The 23,632-nt window shown below is 38.8% G+C and overlaps 1 protein-coding gene across 6 annotated transcripts in view; it reads right to left on the bottom strand.

Annotated features, from left to right (window-relative positions):
- The window catches only part of TRIM44 (tripartite motif containing 44), a 197,300-nt gene that overhangs the window by 13,343 nt on the left and 160,325 nt on the right, over window positions 1-23,632 (bottom strand). For 2 of the 6 annotated variants that reach the window (XM_077114421.1, XM_077114422.1), the window contains one exon: window positions 4,069-22,317. The exons of the other annotated variants lie outside the window; for them this stretch is intronic. Coding sequence is in view for 1 of the 2 variants with exons in the window: in XM_077114422.1 (XP_076970537.1) it covers window positions 22,287-22,317 (31 nt within the window). In the remaining variant the exon portion in view is untranslated. Of the gene's footprint in view, window positions 1-4,068; window positions 22,318-23,632 lie in introns of those variants that run through there. 6 annotated transcript variants of the gene reach the window in all.

Raw genomic sequence — 23,632 nt, 5'->3', positions numbered from 1 at the left:
ACAAGAAGACATAACAATCATAAATATTTACGCACCGAACCAGAATGCCCCAAAATACGTGAGGAATACACTGCAAACCCTGAAAAGGGAAATACACACATATACCATAAGAGTTGGAGACTTCAATTCACCACTCTCATCAATGGACAGAACATCTAGATAGAGGATCAATAAAGAAATAGAGAATCTGAATATTACTATAAATGAGCTAGACTTAACAGACATTTATAGGACATTACATCCCACAACAGCAGGATACACCTTTTTCTCAAGTGCTCATGGATCATTCTCAAAGACAGACCATATGCTGGGTCACAAAGCAAGTCGTAACAAATTTAAAAAGATTGAAATCATACACAACACTTTCTCGGATCATAAAGGAATGAAGTTGGAAATCAATAATAGGCGGAGTGCCAGAATTCACAAATACGTGGAGGCTCAACAACATACTCTTAAACAACAAGTGGGTCAAAGAAGAAATTGCAAGAGAAATTAGCAAATACCTCGAGGCGAATGAAAATGAAAACACAACATATCAAAATTTATGGGACGCAGTAAAGGCAGTGCTAAGAGGGAAATTTATTGCCCTAAATGCCTATATCAGAAAAGAAGAAAAGGCAAAAATGCAGGAATTAACTGTTCACTTGGAAGAACTGGAGAAAGAACAGCAAACTAATCCCAAAGCAAGCAAAAGGAAAGAAATAACAAAGATTAGAGCAGAAATAAATGAAATTGAAAACATGAAAACAATAGAGAAAATCAATAAGACCAGAAGTTGGTTCTATGAGAAAATCAATAAGATTGATGGGCCCTTAGCAAGATTGACAAAAAGAAGAAGAGAGAGGATGCAAATAAATAAGATCAGAAATGGAAGAGGGGACATAACTACTGACCTCACAGAAATAAAGGAGGTAATAACAGGATACTATGAACAACTTTACGCTAATAAATACAACAATTTAGATGAAATGGACGGGTTCCTGGAAAGACATGAACAACCAACTTTGACTCAAGAAGAAATAGATGACCTCAACAAACCAATCACAAGTAAAGAAATTGAGTTAGTCATTCAAAAGCTCCCTAAAAAGAAAAGTCTAGGACCAGACGGCTTCACATGTGAATTCTATCAAGCATTCCAGAAAGAATTAGTACCAACTCTCCTCAAACTCTTCAAAAAAATCGAAGTGGAGGGAAAACTACCTAATTCATTCTATGAAGCCAACATCACCCTCATACCAAAACCAGGCAAAGATATTACAAAAAAAGAAAACTACAGACCAATCTCTCTAATGAATATAGATGCAAAAATCCTCAACAACATTCTAGCAAATCAAATTCAACAACACATTAAAAGAATTATACATCATGACCAAGTAGGATTCATCCCAGGTATGCAAGGATGGTTCAACATAAGAAAATCAATTAATGTAATACACCATATCAACAAATCAAAGCAGAAAAATCACATGATCATCTCAATTGATGCAGAGAAGGCATTTGACAAGATTCAACATCCTTTCCTGTTGAAAACACTTCAAAAGATAGGAATACAAGGGAACTTCCTTAAAATGATAGAGGGAATATATGAAAAACCCACAGCTAATATCATCCTCAATGGGGAAAAATTGAAAACTTTCCCCCTAAGATCAGGAACAAGACAAGGATGTCCCCTATCACCACTATTATTCAACATTGTGTTGGAGGTTCTAGCCAGAGCAATTAGACAAGAAAAAGAAATACAAGGCATCAAAGTTGGAAAGGAAGAAGTAAAACTATCACTGTTTGCAGACGACATGATACTATACGTCGAAAACCTGGAAAAATCCACAACAAAACTACTAGAGCTAATAAATGAGTACAGCAAAGTAGCAGGTTACAAGATCAACATTCAAAAATCTGTAGCATTTCTATACACTAGTAATGAACAAGCTGAGGGGGAAATCAAGAAACGAATCCCATTTACAATTGCAACTAAAAGAATAAAATACCTAGGAATAAATTTAACCAAAGAGACAAAAAACCTATATAAAGAAAACTACAAATAACTGTTAAAAGAAATCACAGAAGACCTAAATAGATGGAAGGGCATACCGTGTTCATGGATTGGAAGACTAAATATAGTTAAGATATCAATCCTACCTAAATTGATTTGCAGATTCAATGCAATACCAATCAAAATCCCAACAACTTACTTTTCAGAAATAGAAAAACCAATAAGCAAATTTATCTGGAAGGGCAGGTTGCCCCGAATTGCTAAAAACACCTTGAGGAAAAAAAACGAAGCTGGAGGTCTCGTGCTGCCTGACTTTAAGGCATATTATGAAGCCACAGTGGTCAAAACAGCATGGTATTGGCATAAAGATAGATATATACACCAATGGAATCGAATAGAGTGCTCAGATATAGACCCTCTCATCTATGGACATTTGATCTTTGATAAGGCAGTCAAGCCAACTCACCTGGGACAGAACAGTCTCTTGAATAAATGGTGCCTAGAGAACTGGATATACATATGCAAAAGAATGAAAGAAGACCCATATCTCACACCCTATACAAAAGTTAACTAAAAATGGATCAAAGAACTAAACATTAGGTCTAAGACCATAAAACAGTTAGAGGAAAATGTAGGGAGATATCTTATGAAACTTATAATTGGAGGCGGTTTTATGGACCTTAAACCTAAAGCAAGAGCACTGAAGAAGGAAATAAATAAATGGGAGCTCCTCAAAATTAAACACTTTTGTGCATCAAAGAACTTCATCAAGAAAGTAGAAAGACAGCCTACACAATGGGAGATAATATTTGGAAATGACATATCGGATGGAGGTCTAGTATCCAGAATTTGTAAAGAGATTGTTCGGCTCGGCAACGGAGAGACGGCCAACCCAGTTACAGAATGGGAGAAAGACTTGAACAGACACCTACCAGAGGAGGAGGTATAGATGGCCAGGAGGCACATGAAGGGATGCTCAATGTCCCTGGCCATTGGAGAGATGCAAATCAAAACCACAGTGATATATCATTTCACACCCACCAGAATGGCCATTATCAACAAAACAGAAGGTGACAGGTGCTGGGGAGGATGCGGAGAAAGAGGCACACTTATCCACTGTTGGTGGGAATGTCAAATGGTGCAACCACTGTGGAAGGCAGTTTGGCGGTTCCTCAAAAAGCTGAATATAGAATTGCCATACGACCCAGCAATACCATTGCTGGGTATCTACTCAAAGGACTTAAGGGCAAAGACACAAACGGACATTTGCACACTAATGTTTATAGCAGCATTATTTACAATTGCAAAGAGATGGAAACAGCCAAAATGTCCATCAACAGAAGAGTGGCTAAACAAACTGTGGTATATACATACGATGGAATATTATGCAGCTTTAAGACAGGCTAAACTTATGAAGCATGTAATAACATGGATGGACCTAGAGAACATTATGCTGAGTGAGTCTAGCCAAAAACTAAAGGACAAATACTCTATGGTCCCACTAATGTGAACGGAAATTCGAGAATAAACTTGGAATATGTCATTGGTAACAGAGTCCAACAGGAGTTAGAAACAGGGTAAGATAATGGGTAATTGGAGCTGAAGGGATACAGACTGTGCAACAGGACTAGATACAAAAACTCAAAAATGGACAGCACAATAATACCTAATTGTAAAGTAATCATGTTAAAACACTGAATGAAGCTGCATCTGAGCTACAGGTTTTTTTTTTTTTTACTATTATCATTACTTTTATTTCTTTTCTCTATATTAACATTCTATATCTTTTTCTGTTGTGTTGCTAGTTCTTCTAAACCGATGCAAATGTACTAAGAAATGATGATCATGCATCTATGTGATGATGTTCAGAATTACTGATTGCATATGTAGAATGGTATGATTTCTAAAAAAAAAAGAAATATATTTCTATAAGATTATTGTTCATGATTGAATTGTATGGACTTAGCATACCTAATATTGAGCATTTAAGTTTTTTCCCTCTTTTCACTATTAGCCGCACCTCTGTGACATACATCCTTGTAGATTAATCTTTGGGTTCATAGTTATTATACTCATTCTTTTCTTTTTTTTTTTTTAAACCTTTTTTATTAATTAAAAAAATTAACAAAAAAAACATTTAGATATCATTCCATTCTACATATACAATCAGTAATTCTTAATATCATCACATAGTTGCATATTCATCATTGCTTAGTACATTTGCATCGATTTAGAAAAAAGAAATAAAAAGACAACAGAAAAAGAAATAAAATGATAATAGAGAAAAAGACTATACATACCATACCCCTTACCCCTCGCTTTCATTTACCACTATTTCAAACTGAATTTATTTTAACATCTGTTCCCCCTATTATTTACTTTTATTCCATATGTTCTACTCTTCTGTTGATATAGTAGCTAAAAGGAGCATCAGACATAAGGTTTTCACATTCACAGAGTTTCATTGTGAAAGTTATATCATTGTTCAATCATCATCAAGAAACATGGGTACTGGAACACAGCACTACATTTTCAGGCAATTCCCTCCAGCCTCTCCACTACATCTTGAACAACAAGGTGATATCTACTTAATGCGTAAGAATAACGTCCAGGATCACCTCTGACTCTGTTTGGAATCTCTTAGCCATTGACACTTTGTCTCATTTTACTCTTACAGAAAAATTTCAACAATAGGAAAGGGTGCTCCCATACCATTTTCACTATTATTAAGATCTTACATTAGTTTGGTATATTTATTATTAACTAAATTCATATTTTATTTTAATTTCCTTAGTTTTTTTTACCTAATGCCTTTTTTCATTCCTTGATCTCATCCAGGATACAATATTAAATTTAGCTGTCATTTCTCCTTACGCTTCTCTTGGATATGACAGTTTCTTAGACTTTCCTTATTTTGGTAACCTTGATAGTTTTGAGGCGTACTGGCTAGATATTTTGTACAGTGTCTCTACTAGGACTTGTCTGATGTTTTTACTCATGATAAAATTGGAGTTATGTGTAATTGAGAGGAAGACCACAGAGTTAAGGTGCCATTTTCATTACATCATACTAAAGGTATGTACTATCAAAATGACTTACCACTATGGTTGTTGACCTGGATCACCTAGCTGAGATTCTCCACTGTAAAGTTACTCCTTTTTTCCCTTTTCATATTGTATTCTTTCTCATTATGTGCAGCCCACAGTTAAGGAATTGGGATTTAATCTCCTCTTCCTTGTAGGTGGAAAATCTACATAAATTATCTGGGATTTTTCTGCATTAAAGATTTGTCTATTTGCCCTTATTTATTTATTTATTCAATTATTTATTTATATCAGTATGGATTCATGGATATTCCTTTTAGCCTTTAGGCTATAATCCAATGCTACTTGTTGGGAATTGAATCATGTTCCACACAAAAGGCATGTGTAGGTCCCAGCCATGGGTTCTGTGGGTTTGACTCCTAAATCCATACTTACAAAAACTATTTGTGATAGGACTTTTGAAGATGTTATTAAAAAGTGTGTCCAAACTGAATGAGGGTGAGCCTTAATCCAACAGCGCTGAAGACCTTATAAGGAAAGGAAATTGGACATAAGGAGTAGAAGCCTGATGAACAACTAGGAAGTCAAGGGAACTCAGAAGAGAATGGAAAAGATGCTGCCACGAGCATTGCCCTAAGATGGAAAAGCCTGGGACCAAGGATCACTGCCAGCCAGCCACAGAATGCCTCAGTCCTCAGGGAGAAAGCAATACCTTGTTGATGGCTCAATTTTGGACTTGTAGCCTCAAAGCTGTAAGCCAGTAAATTCCCCGTTGTTTAAGCCAACCCAGCTGTATGGTATTTGTTTTAGCAGCCAGGAAACTAATAAACAACTTTATTTATTTTGTTTCAGCTTTGGCCACTGGAGGCTGTTTTAACTGGCTCTTATGTCCCTTTGACGTAAGAGTTCTGTTTTGTTTTGTTTTGAGTATTTCCTACTTTCTGGCCCTTCAAGGTGCTATAGGCATATTTTGTTTATTTCCTGCCACTCATTTCTCTGAGAAATTCTCTAAGAAATCAGCCATTTCTTTAAGGCTCAAAGGGCATGTATTTTTAAAGGTTTTTGATACATTACTGTTAAACTGCCCTCCAGAAATCATCTTTTACTGATTTCCAATCATTACTCATATAGGTATGAGAATGCCTATTTTCCCCACACTCTGGCCAACACTGGGGCAGTTTCGAAGTCTGAGGACTTTGGCAACACGGCATGCATGTGTGTCTGTTCCTCCTCTCCAAAATAACTTCCATGTTATAATTCAGTTTCCTGTTTAACTTCAAAAGGAAAATGCCATGGGGGCAGAAAGCATTTCCTTTTCTTTGCCTTTATGTTGGCTTTCTGTAATCTCTGCCCTCCCTCAGCACTGCCGGATTTCACATAACAGAAGATCTCCTGTAGTAAGGTCTGAAAGGAGCCTTTTCCTGTACCCTCTTTTAGGGCCCAGGCAACTCTAGGAGGTGGCAGGGGGGTGGTTAGAAGCAGAACATAGCCCAAGGGTTTACCTTCCCTGCTTCCCACACCTTCAGAAAATATATCGACCCGATTTCCTCATCCTCATTTGGCATATGAATGATGGAAACCAAATCTCTCTCAAGAAGTGTCCTTCCACAGAAATCTTCAACAGAAGATTTAATAAAATGCTGGACTTCAAATTTCCTGTTGCATCAGCTGCTGTATCTTAAAAGTTTTTAAAGGGAGAGGAAGAAAGAGTTAATTAATTAATACACTCTCAACACTAATCTCATTTGTTTGAACAGGCTTATAATTAGTGTCACAGAATGGTTTTCAGTGCCTTTGCTTTCCATGATGACCTTGACTGAGGTCTAGAAGTGGCTGGAAGTTGGATGCATACTAACCCTGGAGACTAATGCTACTTCCTCATATTGCAGAAGGTTTTAACTGAATTTAGAAGCCAGAAACACCTGGGTTTGAGTCAGAGCTGCCACTTACTATGAGTTCTATGTTCCTACCTGGAAATGGAGGACAGTTTAGTATGTATCCGGAAGAGTTGTGGGGAGGGTTAAGTGAGATTAATATACATAGAGTATGTATATAAAATATGTACCTACACACAGTAAGTGTTTAAAACATCTTGTAGTTATTTAGTGACATCAGACAAAAGCTAAGAGAGGCTAAAAATCATATGGTGAATTGATGAGAGTGGAAACTGACTGTAAGTCAGAGGTTCTGGCGCCTGAGTAATAACACCATACCTGCAACCCACTCATCCGCTTTGTCTCTAAGAATGTCATTAACAAAAGAGAAGTACCAACACTGTTGTCACACAGGCACTGTAGGTACCATGTTGTCACGTGAGTGGGTTCAAGATTCCTTCTCAAGCCTGTTTTCTTGGTTTTTGCTAATAGGCTTTTTATTAATAATAACAGCAGCTATCATTTACTGAGTACTTTCTATGTGCCAAATGTTGTGCTAAACAGGAGCCCATCATCTTCCTATCCCACTGAATCCAACAGTAAGTCTTGTCAATGTACACAGCACAACCTATTCCATGTCTGTTTACTACTGTTTTCCATTGCCACCACCACCTCTTGCTTGAACTACTTACTGAAGTTGTCCCTGGACTTGTCTTCCTGCTTCTACTCTTACCTCACTTTTGTCTATTTTTCGAGCTTCATTCAGAGTAATAATTTAAAATGTGTAACAGATTATGTCACTGCCCCACTTAAAAATCATTCACTGACCTCCTATAACCCTTAGAATAAAACCTGTGGCCCTACATCCCTACATGATTTGGCCCCTGCTTACCTCTCTAACCTGGTTCCACGCCACACACTGGCTTTCTTTTTATTTCTCAAATAAGCTAAGCTTATTCTTGCCTTAAAGCTTTTGCATGTGCCATGCTCTCTCTCTCAAAAGCTCTTCTCCACACACTGTAGAATGACTGGTTCTTTAACATTCATTTTACACTCCAATGTCACCTTCTCAGAGGCTTTCCCTGACCAAGCAATCTAGAGTAGCCCCCGCCCCCCAACTCCTACACTATTACAATACACTATTGTATTGTGTTTATAGCACAGTGATCACTACATGAAGTTTTTTTGAGGTGAGGAGGATTTTAACTAATTTATTCCCAGCTATATTACTGGCACCTAGTAATATGCCTAGCACCAGAAAAACTTCCACAAGTATTTTTTAAATGAATAAGTGAATTATCAAAATAATCTTACAAAGTATTATTGTTCTTGAGGCTACCACCTTCCCAGGAAAACTGTGGGCAGCTTGCTGGTCTTGGAGATCCACCCAGGAATCTCACAGATAGCAGCCTCCTTCTGTGACTGAACCCAGGCTACGTTTGTTTTCCAATTGTCACCACAATGATCAGGTACATATAACCACTAGGGGTACTAGGTGCGGATTAAAATGCTGTCTAATATAAAATGATTTCTCTTACAAACAAATAACCTTTACTGGTAAAGAATGGGTGTGGCCAGTGGACTGGAAGCACGGTATGAGACATCAATGATGGTGAAAGAAAAGGAAATTTATGCCTTGCATTCTCCAAGCAAGGAAACTTGAGGAATAAATTCACCCCCAAGGAAATATTCTCCCCCTGGTTTCCCCCATAAAACAGCTGCAGGCTTGGCAACTTCCAGCCCTCCACAATCCAGCCATAAGCCATGCTCAAGGTAGGCCTGGTTTCCAAGAGTTTAACCATCCAAACTCGACTCTAATGGTCTATAGAGGGAGAGAAGTGAGAGTTGTAGTAAGACTTCCAGGCTAAGGTGGGTATAAAGAAATGCTAACTCATTGCTTTCCTCTTTCCATTAGATAAAATGTTAGCTGAGGCATGGATTCAGAAAAAGGAGAATTGGTTAGTTATAGTAATGGCTGTAACAGGTGGTAGAAAGACTACACAACCCTAGAATCACAGACATGGTTTCAAGACCCCATTCTAGCACACATAAGCAGTATGACTTTGGGCAAGATGCCTCTTTAAATTAGCTTCTACATCTGTAAAGTGAAAACAATACACTATTAGTACTCAATAAGTGAATGCTAGTATTACTTGCTAGGCAATGTGCTAATCACTCACCAGTTTTCATCAAAATTCTGTGAAATTGTATTAACATGCTTATTTTACAAATGAAGACAATGAGGAACAGAGAGATGAAGTGACTTTCCCATAATCCCACAGATAGGCAGAGCTGGAATTACAACTGAGGCCTGGCCTCTGTTTTCTGTACTGAATAGGGAGATTCAATGATGATGGGAGGAAGCATACAAGGGAGCTGGTGAAATTAGCTTGGCTGTATGTATCCAGCCAGATTACTGTTAATGTCTCATGCTAGCAATCTCTGCAGAAGATTTTCTGAGGCTTTGGCAGCCTCAAACTACAGTTTAGGCACCACTTATAAGAAAACATCTTTCTTGCTACAGGGGATCCTGATAATTCCTAAAAAAAAAAAAGACAAGAAAGATTTCTCAGTTTTACAACTGCAGCTAGTCTGTGACTTTCATGCTACAAGGTGGTCATTTTCTTTAGATTTTCCCCCTGGTTCCTGAACACTCTGCCAATCACAGTTATACAAATCTAGGGCCTATCATCTAGATACCATCCTCTGACTTAAGACAGAGTTTCTCTGGGGGAGGCATCAATTTCAATTTCAATTCCATCTGTCCTGAGGGAAGAGGAACCAACATCTCACCCTTTTATTCAGGTTGTATAGTAAATACCTTTGAAGACTTCAGCTGATGTTTACCCACCCCACTAGAGGATGAAGTCTGAATTAAGTTGAGATGATATCCCCTTGTCTACCTTCAGGGAACCAGGATAAGTATGATTTGACAGATTCCTGCTTTGTCCTTGCAGACTCCAGGTGTTCAGGGATTCTGTGCATCTTAGCATAGCTGGATTGTACTATACATGTATCTGCCAATTTGAGCTCCTTGTGACCTGAATCTGTGTCTCCTTCATCCTTTTATCCCATCTTAAACAACATGCCTGGAACTAGAATACCCTTGGTGGCAACACATGCTATCTCTCACAAGATGCCTTGGCTCAGAAGGTGACATTTAGCTATTGAAGTGAAAGGGAGGGAAGGCTGACCTTCAAGGCAGAGGCTCTATCCAACAGAAAAGCACATCTTTCTCCCAAGAGCACTAAGCTCTGTCTGCTTGAGGAAAACCTATAGAACAGACTATGTGAGGGTCTTCCATTATGGAGTAAGAAAGAACTTCCCATCCGAACTCTTCAGCTTCTGAGTTGAGTGACTTTGGCAAAGCTCTTTAATGTCTCTAAGCCTTAGTTTTCTTATCTGTGAAATGGCAAGTCAGTCACTCTTTCACTGAACAAGTATTTATTGAACACACACAGTAAATTAGGCACTGTAATTACCTCTGAGAATGTAGTAGTGAACAAAACTGACAAGATCCCTGTTCTCATTGAGTTTCATTTCTAGTGGAGACAAATAATAAATAATTTCAGATTGTGGAAAGCACTATGAAGGAAATAAAACAGAATATTGGGATAGAAAATGATGGGTGCATAAGTATGTATTGGATGCAACTCAAGAAGGGAGAAATATCAATATCTATCTCTTAAGAGTTGATTTAGTATTAAATGAGATAATGAACGTATTTAGTATACTGACTAAATAGTAATGAACACTCGACCAAAGTCAACAGTTTTATATTATTCCCAACCTGAAGTCGGTCATTTCTCTTTCATCTCTCGCCAAATGAGTCCATGCTACATGTCAGTGACTGGGCTGGGTGTCAGGAATACAGAATGAATCAGATAGACTCCCTACCATTAAGGAGCTCACAGTCTGGCAAAGAATGTAGACTAGGTGCTATGAGAGAAGGAAGTGGAAAACTCCACCTACAGAGCCAGAAAAGACTTCATTACTTGGTGTTGACAGATGGATTGGCATTTTCCAGGAAGACAACAGGGCCAGGAGGAGGGCATGCCAGGTGCAGAGAGCAGCTTGAACAAAGTCTTGGAGATGTGAAACAGCTCATTGTGTTCAGGGAGCTGTGAAGAGTTCAGAAGGTCTAGAGATAAAGTAGAGAGGGTACGTTGAGAGAAAAAATATCTTAACAGCAGTTCCTAATGCTTATCTTCAAAGGTCATGCTTGAAGCATTCTCTAAGAAGACAGGAGGAAATGGAGGGGAAAGAACAGAAGATGAGAGGAGTGCCAGGGCTCCATCTGGTGTCTACCACACTTCAAACTGTGAACAAAGGTTATGTTTAAAATACTCAGGCTCTGTTTTGTGCAGCACTCCCCAAGGCAGCACATACATGTGTTTCAGGGAGAAAAGAAAATAATAAAAAACACCCAATGGTAACTCAATATAAAACCTGCATGTGTGTGTGGGGAGGGGTAGATAGGCACTGGGCTGCTCAAATGTAATTATATCCTCAGCATAGGTCTGAGACTCAGCTTGGAAGGAAAATGCAGGTGCCAAACTGATGATGTGGTGGTCTGCAGTGAATGGCAACTTGTTCCCAAGCAAAGTTCAGGGCTTTCTTTTTGACAATGTCAGACTCAATTATCTAAGAGTCCAAGCCCATACGAGCGAGCAGCAGTGAGAGGACTCTGGAATGGGGAAGCAGGAAATTCTGAGGATGTTTCTTCAGCCTAGTTAATAATCACTGTGGGGAAAAACTCAGTCACCTTTGCCATCACATCTCTCAGATGAGCATAAGTAGGGAGATGTTTGTAAAACGGAACCATTTCAGAGGTTCCCTTGCCTGTTCCTCATTTTTTTAATTATTCAATCTTATCCCTGCCCTTGCAGTAAAAGCTCTAGTTGTAAGTTTCTCTAGGAAATGGAGAAGGTGAGAAAGTTACACTCTCCATGCTCAATATTCTAATATTTGTGATACAGCTATCAGATCTGGACTGTAGGAATTACCCCGTGCTTGATATAGACAACATGGAGATGAACGTAACACCCAATTTACCTTCAGCCAATCCTACCAGAGGCTCTCCCTGGATTCTAGTTCAGTGCTGTCAGATGAGAGGGAGCACTAGTCTGGCCAGAAGAGAGGAAGATGTCCCCAAACACACGAAAACACCAAACAGGAGAGACAAAGCAAACAGAGAAAGGAGGAACCTGACACTGCAAGTTCCCATCCTTTGCATATCATCACCCATTCTTACGATTTAAAAGAGCCATCATTCTGAATTCAAAGGGGTGCCCTGTGCACTGGAGGAAGTGACAGACATCCAACATGATATGTGAGAAATAGACAAGGCCTTGTCAATTCAAAAGATCTCCCCACAGGCCATTAAGCATAAAGTTCCTATTAAAGGCATTCCTTTGACTTAAGGTACTACATTCAGTCCCTTCTGGCCAAGCTGCTAGCTGGACTTAAAAATCAGTATATGTTACAAGAAAAGACCACCATAAACCACTTGAGCATAGATGACTTTTTGGGAGAACCAACTGTCATTTTAGAAGCTGATGGGATGAGGCAGTAGTAATTTTGCTGGGGAAAGAGAAATGATAATCTTTAAAGAGCCAGAACTAGAATATAGATATACAGGGTGCCCAAAGAAGCATATAATGATTCTTAAAGACATACTCTGCCTTCTTCCTAGTTTTTCCTGAAGCCAGCTCTGCTGTGACATCTAAATGGCATAATCTTACCACTTTAGAACCGTTTCCTCTCATATGCAGAAGAATCTCTTTATGGCTCCGTCTCAATATACATCAGGCATTATAAGATTTATTTATGATACCTGGAAAGTAATTACTCTCCATCAGGCCAATTAAAGGCCCAATAGCTGCCAGAAGGGTACAATACCTATACCATAAAGGCACCCCAAAGGGAAATGCGCTTCCTAGAATCAAGTTTAAGGCCCAGATACCCTTTAAAGATACCTGAGTGGCATCTATTGGCAATCTGGATGGCAGAGTTCCCTGCTATCAGAACTCTCAAGCTTCGCTTTCAGACTGAGAGGAGCAAAAAGAGCACAGGTTCTGCAATTTGAATCTAGTCCTTCCACTTACTGAGTTTCCCTGGATAAAACATACTCCTCTGAACCTCTGTTTTCCTCATCTATAAAATAAGGTCAATGATTCCTAGGTTTTTTATGAATGTAAAAGTGTCTGGAACATGGTAAAGGCTTAATAAGCAATTGTGTGAGAGATAGTGCCCTGCACAGAGTAGGTTTTCACTGCAAAATGCTCTGCTCCCTTCCTTTCTTCTGGGAATAGATGCTCTCTAAGGCTCTCTCAGTCTATGAGTCCCAATCAGATTCGCGTATTATACAGGACAATAAATATATCTGATGGGTTTTCTATTCCAGTAGGAGAAGTTAACAAAAAGTATGTACATCTTCTGCTTTCTCCACCCATTCACCCACTCACTACTTAAAACATCCCTGTGCAATCTTTACTCAGCCCAGCACAGAGGGGTGGGGGAAATGGAATGACAACAAAATAAATATATCAGCCAACCACTTAGGGAAAAACACAAGAGAATTCTTTTGGAGGTTGTTTGTAAATTTAAAAAAACATTTGCTGTAAAACAATAAAGCTACTCCTCTCTAAAAAAGTAGTTTTAGGGCCCTTGGCTGAAGTATATGCAAGAAAGAAAAAAAGAAGTTAAAAAAAAAAAGTAATAATTTTGCGTATTGGAATTTAAGAAAAGCCAACAGAATTACTTTTTTTAAGTTTCCTATTCTAATTTCTGGCAATGGGAGGAGCCATTGTGGAACTCAAGGACTATGATGGCTAAATATGTTTCTAACTATGCCCCTTCTTCCCCACTGAAGAGGAAGGGAAGACCACGCTTTGGAAATGGGATTAGATTATCTGGTAGGGGTCTGGAACCCAAGGCTGGAAACCACTAATCTATGTGAAAGATAAGATGATCACCCACTTAACTCTTACTCATTTAAATTGACGTGAATGGCACAGGACAAACCCTGGACTCTCAAATTAGGCCTAACATAGGGAATGTAAAAATTGTTTGGAGAAGGAGAGCAAAATAAATCCATGAATCTGACATAACTCCATATTAAAGTCTTGATTTTCTTCCTGTCACCTGCTCCCTTGTCGTAACAGTATGGTATTAAAATACACAGATAATCCTTAAATCTCTGTGGCAGCTCTATTCCAAACTCCTCCTTCACACTGATGACTTTAACAGCTGTTAAGTCATAGCAAAAACCTCCCTTGCCCCAACCTGGAATATCCATATCCTTTCTTCTTCCCTACTTAAATCATAAATAGCCTTTAAGACCTACATCTTCCAAGAAGACAGTTGACCACTCCAGCCTAGTGACCACTCATCACTCACTTCTCAGACTCATAAAGACAAGGTCCTGCTAGTAGGTCCAAGGGGAATCCAGCAAATATACTGCTCATGAAAGAACAGTAGAATGTAGGATTCCAAGGGCCAGTCAGACTGGGCGAACTGGAAGCAATGCAAATGAGGGATGTGTATCAACAGATGCCATAGAGGCAAGGCTGAACTTAGAGTAGGGCAGAGACGCAGCTCTGAGCAGTAAGTCTTAACCGAAAACATGATAATTCCTTACAAACTCTTAACTCTGGAAGGTCTGGGAGGGCTAAGAAGTGGAGTTCGAGGTGAAAAGGACAAGAATTCAGGACGAGGGCTTGAATAGTGGTGGACACTGGAGACTCTCCATGAAAGGGTGGCTGTATGGTTTGGAGCTAAGCCCACAAGGTTCAAGAGGGTCATACAAAATTGGGCATGAGGCACTTAATGTGTAATCCATTTCCCTGGCGTTGTGTCTCTTTGGATAGTATTATCAAACACAGATCCTTGGCTTTTCTTCTTCTAGACAGAGAGCTGCTGCTTGAGGGCAAGTATCCTGATTCATCACTTACAGTCCTGATTAGTGGCTGTGGGTCTAGTATTCGTGGAATGAGCACACAGGGATTTGCATTTTTCCTCAATTTCCCTGTACCTTGATTAGGTTCCCTTCTGTGATAATAGTCACAACTAGAAGGCAAAGAACATGCAGGGTAGTACAGGCTCCCAAATGGCAGGCCCTGGCATAATGGCTGGTTGGTTCTACCTGTATGTAGCCTGCTCCTAAGGCTATTCCACCCTTTCTCAGAGTGATGATGGGATTGTTGCTGATGGTAGTGTTTAAGAATATGGGAATGTACCCATACTATAATCTTCTACCAATTACATGTCCAGACATGCCTAAGAGAAGTGGAAGAAGGTGTGAGCACAGTCTTTGGAGCCACTCCTTGCCTGTGAGCTGCTCGGGAACATATTATTCTGCTTTGCTGGAGAAGAGGTTTGCTTCCCCCATCTTAGTCCTTTCCCAGAGGTCACCCACTAGTTCACATCAAGCAAGAAGCAGTGATTACAAATTGGATCCCTGCTGGGAATATCTTTCTAGTGTCAAGCAGCCATTAAAAGCACTTAAGGAAATCACAAAGGAGAGATGAGAGAAAACTTTGGGGAAAGCTACAGGACACGGAGGGCAGAAAGGAAAACACCAGCCCATCTCCTACCTAGGTGGGGAAAACAGAATATAAAAAGCAAAATCGTTTCTAAAGAATTCCTGCCTTTGGGAAACAGAGGAGCATTTTATTTTCTAATCACTCTCCTGCTAGTGCCAAAACCCTTCGGGTGTTGAGGAACCTTTTGCTAACATGAACAGAGCAAACTGACATTTTAAGCAACTATGCATCATAAAAAATGTATTCAGTGAGTACTAAGTACCATGCACTATAATAGGTACTTATATGTAACATTTCATCCAATTTTGACTCCATTTCTGTGAAAGATGTAAAAAAAAAAAAAAAAAAGGTTCAGGCTTAGAAGAAGACTGACCACATTTGGAGCCCAGGTTTGTCTGACTGCAAAGCTCAAGTTCTTCCCACCATGTTGGGATGGATTGTGAATACCTTCCACGTTAGCATCACTTTGACTTAAGTGTCAGCAGCTGTTACAACTGGGGCAAAAATGTACTAGTGTGGGTGGTCTTCAGAGCACAGTGGCTTTTCCTGCACACTCTGATAAAAGGAAGAGCCAACTGCCTTCAGAAGGCTGACGGTGTCTGTTCAACTTTCTGGTTGCTAACAACCACAAAAAGGAATATTGGGAATTGAGATAGATAATGTAACCGTGGGAAATTCACTTAATTTTCTGAGTTTTCACGTCCTCATCTGTAAAATAGATCCACTATGGAAAAGAATAGTCGTGGACACAAAAGAGGAACACCTCATGTAAAGTTCTTAATATTGTATCTGGCACAAGCTAAATACTTTAGAAATGATTGCTATTATTGTAATTTTTGTTTTATTTCAGATTAACAGTTTCAGAAAATACATAAGTTTGGCACCAACCTGCTCTGATTTAGTAAGTGCTATTTATTGTTGAAAATATTTTAAACATCTTGAATTTGTTTCATGGTTAAGAACAACCACCACAAAAGATTGTGAGTTGAAGCACAGACAACTAGAGTTCAGCAAATAGCGTGCCATATTTGCTGCGGCTAGTACTCTCTCAAGCTCAATCATAGAACAGATTTTAAACACAATGACTTAGAAACTAGAAACCTCTACTATATACATGGTGGGGAACCTTGAGCATTTTAGGAGGCAAAAGACATGTGCATGATAAATTAATGCAGATGGCTTTGCTTCTAGTTATATCATCCCCTGAAGGCACATTTGCTACAGAACTCCCTTAAAGATGGGTAGCTTCTTGGGAAGGCAGTTCAGGCTGGTTCTCAGGTTTGCTTATCAGTTTAATTCAGCCTACAGCAATGAACTGAAGGAAAATCAGGCTCCTTCCTCCTCACTATGGAGGCTAAGCTCTGACCCCAACATGGCTGCCAAGATCCAGAGGTTCTGTCTGGATTTTAGTCTCTGGCAATTCTGACCCAAAGATGCTCTGGATAAACTGCATCCATAATCTTCTCTCTGTCCATGGAAACCTGAAGTCAACATCTCATTTCTGCACACCAAGAAAGGCTAAATAAAATATGCTTAGAATCCTGTCCTTGAGGAAATGGTGAACTACCCAGACATGCAGAACTTTGCAAGTTTCTGCTTCTTGCCATTTCCTTTTAGTTCTCACCTTCGGCTATTAAATATAGCAGGTACTTTTGTTAGAATTCGTCAGACTAGAGAAGATATGATTTCAGAGATTCAACTTAGAGCTAGAATTATTTGAGTTTTAATGAATTTCCCCAAACAGTACACTTAGTTCTACAGAATTTCCTATATAATTGTAGACTTTTCAGTATTGAAAAGTGTTGGTAGCTTTCTGAAGATGGCAAAGAAGAATAATCTCTTTAAGGTTACTGCAGTGGTCTTATCTGTGCTTATATTTCTCTGTAGATTTGGGAAAACTAGTTCTCATAAGTATGCCTTTTAGGTATTGATATAAGAGTCAGGTGATGCATTGTATGAAAGTTAAAACTGAAAAAAGTCAAAACAGGGAGCTCTCTGCAAAACAAAGAGATACTGAAATTCTACAGCCATGGTTTTTGATAGTATATTTCCAGTAATAAAAAGCTGGTGAGATTAAAGATCACTTAGAGATATAGAAATTTTGCTTTTGCTCAGGCCAAGTTTTAAGGAAAGTTCTTGGCTTTTTTTTGTGTGTGTGGTGGTTGTTTAAAGGCAAAACAAACATTTCCACAGAAACACTCAGACATGCTTCATTCTGACTTTGGTTTCCAGTATCTGTTCCTTCTTTACTTTGCCATGAGGTTACTAAATAAATCGTAATCATAAACTTGGGCAGTCAATTTTTATTGAGGGGCAACTTTTGCATAGTTACAAGATTTAGCTGGAATTGGTATATATAAATATGCAGTCTTTTATGGAAACCTACGATATTCTTATATTCTGTAAACCTTGCTTTTAATTACCAGAACCCCTAAATGAGGATTCAAAATATTGGGTCTTACAGGTACTCTCCAACTGCTGAGATCTCAAGTCTTGGAAAGGATGGGTTTCCTATAAAGTGTATCTAAAAAAAATCATTACCCCCAAAATTCCTGTATAGACAAGGCTGAATGTCTATAGCATTCTGACCCACATATTATTTCAGAAATAGGGGAGACCATTTCCTAGATAGAAGACTACTGTATTTTCTTTCCCCAAAGGAGCCACCTCCTACCATTACCTGGCAGGTCAGACCCATAGGCTATTATCATCTTCTTATCTTATGGCCCAACTCTCAAGATAAAGATCAACTCACATAACTGATCCAAAGCTAGGCACATTGTGTTGCCCAGGGGGCCTCCGTCTCACTATTTACCCTCAACACAAGAAGGTTGTGCCAGAGTGTGGTTGACTGACAGGGTGATTCCTGGCATCAAGATCATCAGCAATGCTTGCTGGCTATGCACATGAAGATAAGAAAATCATGGGGAACACCAAAACATGGAGTCCTTAATCAGCAGTTTTCCCTGGTTCCCTTCCAAAGAAGTATGACTACAATTTGTGCTTATTACATAGGCCCAAACATCCGTTTACAAAGAAACCTGCTTCTAATACGCATAGCAAATTACCTCCAAAGCTCCCTTCCTGCAAAGGGCCAAACTACCATTTTAGGCATACGACTCATTCTGACCCAAACATTGTATCTGCTGCATGAATGCAAAAAAGATATGCATATACACGGGCATCCCTCATTTCCTCTGGAGTAATGGGAGCCTGGGCAATACTTCATGCATCCATTTCTCAACATAAATTAGATAGGAACATCGAAAACACCAGTGACATCTGCATGGATACAAAATGTATTCATTATTGTTGGTGCTATTATAATAAAAGGAAATGCACTCCTAATGGTAGGATGTTTGAAATAATGTGTTGCTGGATTCTGTGAGCATAAAAGGAATAATGAAGAAACAGGAGTGGGTTACATAAATTAAAAGGAGTGACAGAGGCACGAGCGACTTTAAGGGCTCTGGGCAGTCAGTGAGATGGCACATTCCCTGCAGCCACAGGAGAAAGCTTTGACCTTTTAAAAGTAGAAGAAGGAAGAAGAAGAATATCAGGCTGGCATTCTGGAGAACTGAAACATGCTAGTGTTGTGATCCTGGGCAAGTTTTGTCATTACGGCCTTATACCTCAGATTGTTCACATCTAAAACAAGGAGAACTTAACTCACAGGAATGCATGAGAAGGAATTGAGAACATACGTAAAATAAGATGCATCATAAGCATACAAGCAACATCAGCATTTATTTTATTGTTTTTATCACTAAATCAATGTTTAACTCTGGGACTATAGGCATTACCTCACCTTCTAAACCTGTTTTCTCTTCTGTAAGCTGGAGCTAAATAATACCTGCTCTTTCTACCTCACAAGCTTATTATGAGACAAAATGAAATTATATGTTTGGCAGATATTATATATAAGCTGACCTAGTAGTCATTCCCAACTTGTTCTCCTTGTTAACTTCTGTTTTTGAGGGTGGAAGGGTTAAATATTTGTTTCCCAGCCTGCATTGCAGTGAGGGGTGGCCATATTTCCCAGTTCAGGCCCATGGCACAGAAGGATAACGTTTTTTGCTTTGGGAGAGTACGTGTTCTTGGCAAAGTGTTTACTTTCTGATTAACAGAGGTATGCCCTTTCTTCTGGTCTCCTTTCTCACGCTTGAACATGGAGATGATATCCAAAGCTAAAACTCTTTTTCAATCATAAGACAACAAGCATGAAAAAGAAAATCCTAGGGAATATGAGACACAGGGCAGCACTGAAATCATCAGTCAGTAAACCAAAGCCAGAAGTTACCTCCCTCCAAACTTATATATAAAACAAACTTTTATTTGTTTAAGTTATTGATACCAAGTTTTTCTGTTACTCAAAGCTGAACATGATTCTGATAAAATGTATAAGTGCTATGGAGAATTAAAAGCCTTATACACATAGAACATGATTTCTCCTCTGCCATAAATTTCCTTTCCTTGTATCCATCTGGCTAATTTATATATGCCTTTTTAAGACTTAGATTTAGTAATATCTCTTCAAGGAAGCACTCCAAGACCCCATTCTCCTCCCCCTTTGGATTCTCAGACCTCTCTGTAAATATCTTTATCATGGTACATGTAATATTGTTCTGTAATTATCCTTACTTGTCTCTGAGTCCCAACTAAATGGCTAAAATGTTTCATAAGTAAGAATTCTTAGTTTAGCCATCTGAAGAATGCCCTAACACTTATCATAAAACCTGGTACACGGTAGGTAATTCATTAAAAATTTGTTGAAATATTGAGTAATCCAATGAAAGAATGATCAGAAATGGAATGAATTAAATGATAACCTGAGCAGCCTTAGTATCCATCCATATTTTTGAAACACTACAAATAGGTCTCTAATTCCTTTTTCTACATTCATGGACTCTAGGGTAAGAAGCAAAGGTCTAAGCAGTGGTTTTTATCTTTTTAAAAGTTATATACTCCTTGATCCTTTTTTAATTCATGACATTCTCCAAACCTACTCCCAAACTTATTTTATGCCACATATTTTAGTCCATATTTACCTATGCAAAAATATATTTACCTATTTTATTTCACTCTTCACCATTTCAGAATTTATCCTTTGTGATAACCAAAAATATCCTGGGAATAATCCCATCTGGCATCAAAATAAATGTTCACATTGTCAAGTGGTTCCCTTCCTGGGTTCTGAGTTCTGTGTGTTTTAGTTAGTAAGCTGCCGGAATGCAATATACCAGAACTGGAATGGCTTTTAAAAATGGGAATTTAATAAGTACAAGTTCACAATTTAATAAGTGAAAGTATTCAAATTATGGCACTAACAAGAGGCAACTTTCATTCAAGAACAGTGATGGGTGAGGAACAAACACCTCTGTAATCTGGGTAGTCATGTAGCTGGCATCTGCTGGCCCCTTGCTCCTGGGCTCCATTGCTTTCAGCCTCTGTTCCTGTGGGGGTTCCTCACTTTGCTTCTTCAGGGCTGGCTTTCATCTCTTGGCTTTCCTTGGCTCTCTCCAGGTTCTGGCTTGCTTAACATCGCATGGCAACATTAGCTGGGCTACAAGCATCTCCAAACATCTGTCTCTGTTCTCCACGTATCCATATCTGTGTTAGTTCTACTGTGAAGTTTTGTCAACTCTGAGGCTTCTGTCATTTCTGACTCTCTCTAAAATATTTCCACTTTTAAAGGATTCCAGTAAACTAATCAAGACCCACCAGGAATGGGTGGAGTCACATCTCCATGTAATCAAAAGTTCACACCCACAATTGGGCATATCACATCTCTATGGAGAAAAGCTAATCAAAAGTTTCCAGCATACAGTATTGAATCAGGATTAAAAGAAACAGTTGCTCTCTTAAGATTGGATCAGGATTAAAACACGGCTTTTCTAGGGTACATAATATTATCAAACCAGCATACTGTGTAACAGAGGATCTGTACTCCCTGCTGACTCTGGTATAGCTGGGTTTTATCATCCCTGAATATAGCGTGCAGCTTCTCTGGCTGGGCCTAAAATGTGGTTCTGCCAGGAAACAGATAACTCTTATGCTCGCTCTCCTCCTATAAAACCAGGTTATTTCCATGACTTGTATAGATTACAGCCTTCTTGAAGCAAGATCATCAGCCCCACTGACAAATGCCCAGAAAAAGAATAATGCCAAATGTAATAAAAATATTCAGATTATAAATCAGAAACATGCTCTCCTGTTAAACACACCACACAGACCTCATATATAAAAGATGAAGTGGCTGGTCTTCCAAAGAAGTGGCCAGACCTAGGTCTGAACCCCCTGTTTCATTACATAGAATTAGTTTGCTTCTGTGTTAGTTTGCAAGCTGCTGGAATGTGATGTACCAGACCTGGAATGGCTTTTTTTTTTTAATTTTTAAATTTTATTTTTTTAAATACCAAAAACACCAAACAAATGCAAACATTCCGTTTTGATCATTCCGTTTTTACATATATAATCAGTAATTCACAATATCATCACATAGTTGCATATTCATCATCATGATCATTTCTTGGAACATTTGCATCTATGAGGAAAAGGAAATAAAATGAAAACAGAAAAAAAATTTATACCTACCATACCCCTCACCCATCCCTTTCACTGATCACTAGTGTTTCAAACTAAATTTATTTTAACATTTGTTCCCCCTATTAATTATTTTTATTCCATATGTTCTACTCGTCTGGTGACAAGGTAGATAAAAGGAGCATCAGACACAAGGTTTTCACAATCACACAGTCACACTGTGAATGCTATATCATTATTCAATCATCTTCAAGAAACATGGCTACTGGAACACAGCTCTATATTTTCAGGCAATTCCTCCAGCCTCTCCATTACATCTGAAAGACAAGGTGATAGCTACTTAATGCATAAGAATAACCTCCAGGATAACCTCTTGACTCTGTTTGGAATCTCTCAGCCATTGACACTTTGTCTCATTTCACTCTTCCCCCTTTAGGTCAAGAAGGTTTTCTCAATCCCTTGATGCTGAATCTAGGATTTCTGTCCCACATTGCCAGGAAGGTCCACACCCCTGGGAGTCATGTCCCACGTAGATGGGGGCGGGGGGTGAGTTTGCTTGTTGTGTTGGCTGGAGAGAGAGAGGGCATCTGAGCAACAAAAGAGGTTCTCTTGGGGGTGACTCTTAGGCCTAATTTTAAGTAGGCTTGACCCATACTTTGTGGGGTTAAGGTTCATATGAACAAACCCCAAGACCGGGGGCTCAGCCTATAGCTTTGGTTGTCCACACTGCTTGTGAGACTATCAACAGTTCAACTTGAGGAAGCTGAATTTTCCCCCATTCTCACCATTCCCCAAAGGGGACTTTGCAAACACTTTTTTATTCACTGTTCAAATCACTCTGGGATTTACCAGGGCATCACTCTGGACAAACGAACAAAATCTCATGTCCTACTCAAGGTTCCATGTACTTATGGTGTTCAGTTAAGTAGTCTACATAAGTTATATTAGGAAATGCACTAGTCAAAATATAAATCTTGTACCAAATAAACATTTTTTGCTTTAGTCTCACACATAAGTTGAAATTTTAAAATATTAATTTACCATATATTTTCAGCACCCTGCAATAATGACATTCCTTTGTTCTTCATCATGCAAAAACATTTTTAAAATTTGTACATTTAGTTACTATCATTATACACTCTAGGCATTTCTAGATTATACCATCTCAATCTTTATCGTCTTTCTTTCCGATTTCATTTGTGCCCTCAGCCCTCCTCCCTCTATCATTCTCACATTCAGGTTCATTCAGTGTTTTAACATAATTGTATTACAGTTAGGGAGTATTGTGCTGTCCATTTCTGAGTTTTTACATTCAGTCCTGTTGCACAATCTGTATCCCTTCAGCCCCAATTACCCATATCTTACCCTATTTCTATCTCCTGATGGTCTCTGTTACCAATGAAATTCTCCAAGTTTATTCACTAATGTCAGTTCATATCAGTGAGACCATAAAGTATTTGTCCTTTTGTTTCTGGCTAATCACACTCAGCATAATGTCCTTAAGTACCATTCATGTTGTTACATACTTCACAACTTTATTCTGTCTTACAGCACAATATTCCATTCTATGTATTTACCACAGTTTGCTTAGCCACTCGTCTGCTGATGGACATTTTGGCTGTTTCCATCTCT

The sequence above is a fragment of the Tamandua tetradactyla genome, chromosome 8 (assembly GCF_023851605.1).
Source record: "Tamandua tetradactyla isolate mTamTet1 chromosome 8, mTamTet1.pri, whole genome shotgun sequence".
In the NCBI taxonomy this organism is placed as follows: Eukaryota; Metazoa; Chordata; class Mammalia; order Pilosa; family Myrmecophagidae; genus Tamandua; species Tamandua tetradactyla.
This window is presented reverse-complemented; position numbering and strand designations above follow the sequence as displayed.